This window comes from Haliaeetus leucocephalus, unplaced genomic scaffold, assembly GCF_000737465.1.
Source record: "Haliaeetus leucocephalus isolate CR32 unplaced genomic scaffold, Haliaeetus_leucocephalus-4.0 Scaffold668, whole genome shotgun sequence".
Lineage (NCBI taxonomy): Eukaryota > Metazoa > Chordata > Aves > Accipitriformes > Accipitridae > Haliaeetus > Haliaeetus leucocephalus.
The window spans coordinates 1,738,722-1,742,592 of record NW_010973104.1 but is presented as its reverse complement, the minus strand read 5'-3'; the positions used below and the strand labels follow the sequence as shown (position 1 = coordinate 1,742,592).

Below are 3,871 nucleotides of genomic sequence, written 5' to 3'. Positions count from 1 at the left end.
GTGGTGGGTCTGTCCCAACCCCACACCCCTGACCCCCCCACCTTCCTGTCCCGGCAGGACGCCTATGACATCAACCAGCTCCGGCACCCCGAGCTCTTCTCGCCGCCGGCCAAACCGCCAGTGCGCAGGGACGCCCCGCTCAGCTCCACCACCCCCCCGGCCCCCCGCAAACTGCCCAACAGCCCCTCCGACATCGAGGACTTCATCAACGAGGTGGGGATGAGGTCCGGGGCTCCCCTTGTCCTCGGTCCCCCCCATCCCCGTTGGGGCTGATGGTAGCCCCCCCCCCGTCCCCACAGGGGCTGGAGGCGGCCGACAACGACCCCAGCGTGCCCCCCTACGACACGGCCCTCATCTACGACTACGAGGGCTCGGGCTCCGTCGCCAGCCCCCTCAGCTCCATCGTCTCCAGCCTGACGGACGAGGACCAGGACTACGACTACTTGAGCGCGTGGGGGCCACGGTTCCGGCGCCTCGCCGAGCTCTACGGGCAGTAGCGGGGACTGGGGGGGGTCGGGAGGGGGGTACCCCGCTGCCCCCAGAGGGGCTGGGGTAGCGAACGGGCAGCGCTGGGGGGGGCTCACACATGCACGTGATGCCCAGATGCAGCGGCTTTGCATATGGACATGCACAAGATGCCCGGCTGCAGGGGCTTTGCACACGCGTGTGCACCAAGGATACAGATGCAAGGGCTTTGCACACGCACGTGCACCAAGAGAGGCCTCAGCACGGGGGTTTGCACCCCTGCGCACACTCACAGATACCCCCCCCCAGCAAACCCCAGTAAGGCAGAGGCCGAGGGCACGGGCAGCCCTGTGGGGGGGGACATCCCAGAGAAAGGCCCCACAGAGCTGGGGAAGGTGGGCAAGGAGACCCCCCAGTCCCCCCCAAAATAAAGATCCCAGAGAAGGGGGCCAGTGGCAGGGGCACCGCGCGGGGCCCCCAGCCACGCCAGCCGCCTGTAGAAACAAGGCACTTTTATTGGCAGCCTGCGAGCACCCGCCGCAAACACCCTGGGGGGCATCACCCCCACCCCAGGACTCCCAGCACAGCTCCTCCTGGGGCAGGATCCGGCCCCGCCGTGGGGTGGGTGCGCTGGTCCCCCAGCCCAGCCATTGCAAGTATCCTGGTGCACCCCGCCGTCCCCACGGGCGCCCACGGATGGGGGTCCCGGTGCTCCATGGGGGGATGGGATGGGGGTCCCAGCACCACGCTCAGCCCCCCCCAGCAGCAGGGAGAGCCTGGGGTGGGCCACGGCTATGTCTCACGGTGGGGCGGCCGGGGAGCCCAGCATCCTCTTGGCGGTGAGGTGGGAGTAGTCGTGGGGGATGCCGTGGGGGGCAAGCAGGGGTAGGTGGTCCTCACGGCGGGGCCGGTGGAAGAGGGGTGGCCGGCGCTGGCTCTCGCCATCCTGCAAAGACTGAGGCAGGCTGCGGCCCTGGCTCTCCGGGAGCAGCATGATGCTGAGGACGGCGAGGATGGCGAAGGAGGCGAACACCACGTGGTGCAGGAAGAAACCCCGGCTGTTGGGGATGGCGGTGATGGGGGCGGCCGCCTTGCCCACGAAGCTGGCCCCCACGACGAGACCCAGCCCGGCACCCCTGCGGGGGGGGAAACGTGCTCAGAGGGGGTCTGGGGGGGACCCTGCCTGGGTGCTCCCCCACCCCGGGGTAGCACCGGGAGGGGGGCAGCTCCCCCCCCCTTACCTGACCACGGTGGGGAGCACCTCGCTGGCAAAGAAGATGCTGAGCATGGTGACAGCATGGGAGGCGGTGATGCCCACAACAGACAGGGTCAGGACAATGAGGTCCAGCAGGTCTAGGAAAGCACCATCAGGGGTCAAATCCTGCACACACACACCCCCCACCCCTCAAGCACCCTGTTCCCACCCCCAGCCCCCCAGCTGGGGGCTGCATCCCACCGAAGAGAAGGTGGGGGTCTCCCCGTGCATCCTTACACTGGGTGAGGGCCAGCAGCAGGAGAGAGGAGATGCCGGTGAGGACGGTGCAGAGCAGGAGGACGGCGCGGCGCCCGAAGCGCTCGGCCGTCAGGCAGACGAAGAGGCAGGCGGCCGCCTCGGTGCCCACCACCACGTAGTAAGAGGAGAAGAAGTGGGGCAGGTGGGGGGCCAGGTTGCGGGTGAAGCAGTGACGGATGCCGGAGCCGATGAACCTGTGGGAGAGCGGGGTCAGGGGGCCACAAGCGGGACCCCTCCCCACACACACACACACCGCCGCTCCCCCCTCCGCCTGCTCACGCCGCGAAGCCGAGGATGACGCCGTTCTTCCAGATGACCCTGGTGCCGAAAATCTCGCAGACGGCGTGGTACCGGGGCTGCGGGGACCCCTCAGACAGGGACTCCAGCTCTGCTGGGACAGGGGGACTTGAGTTAAAGACGGCACCATCCCACTGCCCCGGCACTGTGGCTTTGGGGAGGGGGCCCAGGGGCCGCATTGCGGCCAGGAGCTCCGGGGTCACATACCCTCGAGAAGGCTCTCCTGGTGGCAGGAGCTGTCGTCGGAGCCGGGGCCGCTGTTTTCGGCCAGTGCCTGCAGGGTCTTCCTGGCCTTCTCCAGCTGCCGCGTGGCCAGCAGCCAGCGCGGTGACTCCGGCAGCAGCGCCGGGCACCTGGGGCACAAGTGTCGGCATCACGGGGTTCTCCAGGGGCCTGGTCCCCCCTCCAGCACTGAGCCCCCCTTCTTCCTGGCTTCAAAGCAATGCTGCCCAGAAACCCTCAACTTCAAACCTGAGCAAACATTTACCCAGGGCGGGGGGGGTCCCTGCGCTCCACCTGGAGAGCCCTGGGCACCCTTTGATCCCCACCGTGGTCCTGGGCAGGGTGTGCTGGGCTGGGGTGCTGCCCGGGCACGGCTCGGTGCCAGCCCTGAGGGCACTGCTCAGCCCCACCGCAGGCAGTGGCCCCCTTCCCCGTACACGCAGCCCCCAGGCCCAGGGGGGTCCTTACCACCAGCAGGCAGCCAGCAGAGCCAGGATCATGGTGACGGCACCCTGCAGCACCCGCCAGTCCCGGCAAAGCACGGCCAGCCCCGGCAGCAGCAGCTCCCCGGCGATCCAGAAGAAGCCGGCCACCATCGTCACCCCCAGCCGGTGCGGGGGGTCGCACAGCTCCAACCCTGGTGGGGGGGGACGGGACACGAGGGGTGCGCGGTGGGCGCCACGGCTGCGGGGCATCCCGCACCCCCACAGCATCCCGCGTTCCGGAGCATCCCGCGCCCCGGAACGTCCTTGGTCCCCATGCTGCCGCCGCGGGGACCCCCGCCATCCCACTCACGTGCCACGTAGAGGGAGAGGAAGGCACCCGCCAGTGCCGCCCCGAAGAGCAGCCGTGCGACCAGGACCATGACGAAGTCCACGGCCAGCGCCACGCCGAGGCCCAGGGGCACCGCCAGCACCAGGGACGCCACGAAAGCGGGACGGCGGCCGAACCTGCCGGGGGACGGGACCGCTGAGCGGGGCTGGGCATGGTGTCCCCCCAGCCTGGGGGGGGGGAGCTGCCCCGGGGACCCCCGCTTACCTGTCGCAGGCCAGTCCGGCAGCGACGCTGCCCAGCATCCAGCCCAGCAAGTGTGTGGTCTGCTCCAGGGGCACCTTCCAGCGCGAGGCGCACACCAGGTCCCACTGCGGGCGAGGGGGGAAAACGTCAGCACTGGGGTCCCGGCAGACTCCCTCGCTGCCCGCAGGGGTGGGACGGATGGGGTCACCATCCCCATGAGTCGCCTGGGGGGGCTTCTGGCCAGCCCCCACCCCACGAGCAAAAAATGTGGGGCTGGATGTGGTGGGACAGCGTCGATGGCCCTTACTGCCCTGTCCCCTGTCGTCGTCCCTCCCCAGCACCCCCGGGCTCCCCTCA

General features: G+C 69.7%; 2 protein-coding genes across 2 annotated transcripts in view; one reads left to right on the top strand and one right to left on the bottom strand.

The window, feature by feature from the left end:
• The window catches only part of CDH15 (cadherin 15, type 1, M-cadherin (myotubule)), a 6,691-nt gene extending 6,194 nt beyond the window's left edge, over positions 1-497 (top strand). Inside the window, 2 exon segments of the mRNA XM_010579704.1 lie at positions 1-213; positions 300-497. The exon segment at positions 1-213 is cut by the window's left edge and continues 34 nt beyond it. Of these exon segments, the coding sequence (XP_010578006.1) occupies positions 1-213; positions 300-497 (411 nt within the window).
• Positions 498-1,264: 767 nt separating this feature from the next.
• SLC22A31 (solute carrier family 22, member 31) overlaps positions 1,265-3,871 on the bottom strand; it is a 4,683-nt gene continuing 2,076 nt past the window's right edge. Inside the window, exons 2-9 of the mRNA XM_010579703.1 lie at positions 3,536-3,639; positions 3,293-3,447; positions 2,966-3,134; positions 2,483-2,628; positions 2,258-2,366; positions 1,958-2,172; positions 1,707-1,818; positions 1,265-1,601 (exon numbers count right to left, since the gene is read on the bottom strand). Coding sequence (XP_010578005.1) covers positions 1,265-1,601; positions 1,707-1,818; positions 1,958-2,172; positions 2,258-2,366; positions 2,483-2,628; positions 2,966-3,134; positions 3,293-3,447; positions 3,536-3,639 — 1,347 coding nt within the window. The remainder of the gene's footprint in view (positions 1,602-1,706; positions 1,819-1,957; positions 2,173-2,257; positions 2,367-2,482; positions 2,629-2,965; positions 3,135-3,292; positions 3,448-3,535; positions 3,640-3,871) is intronic.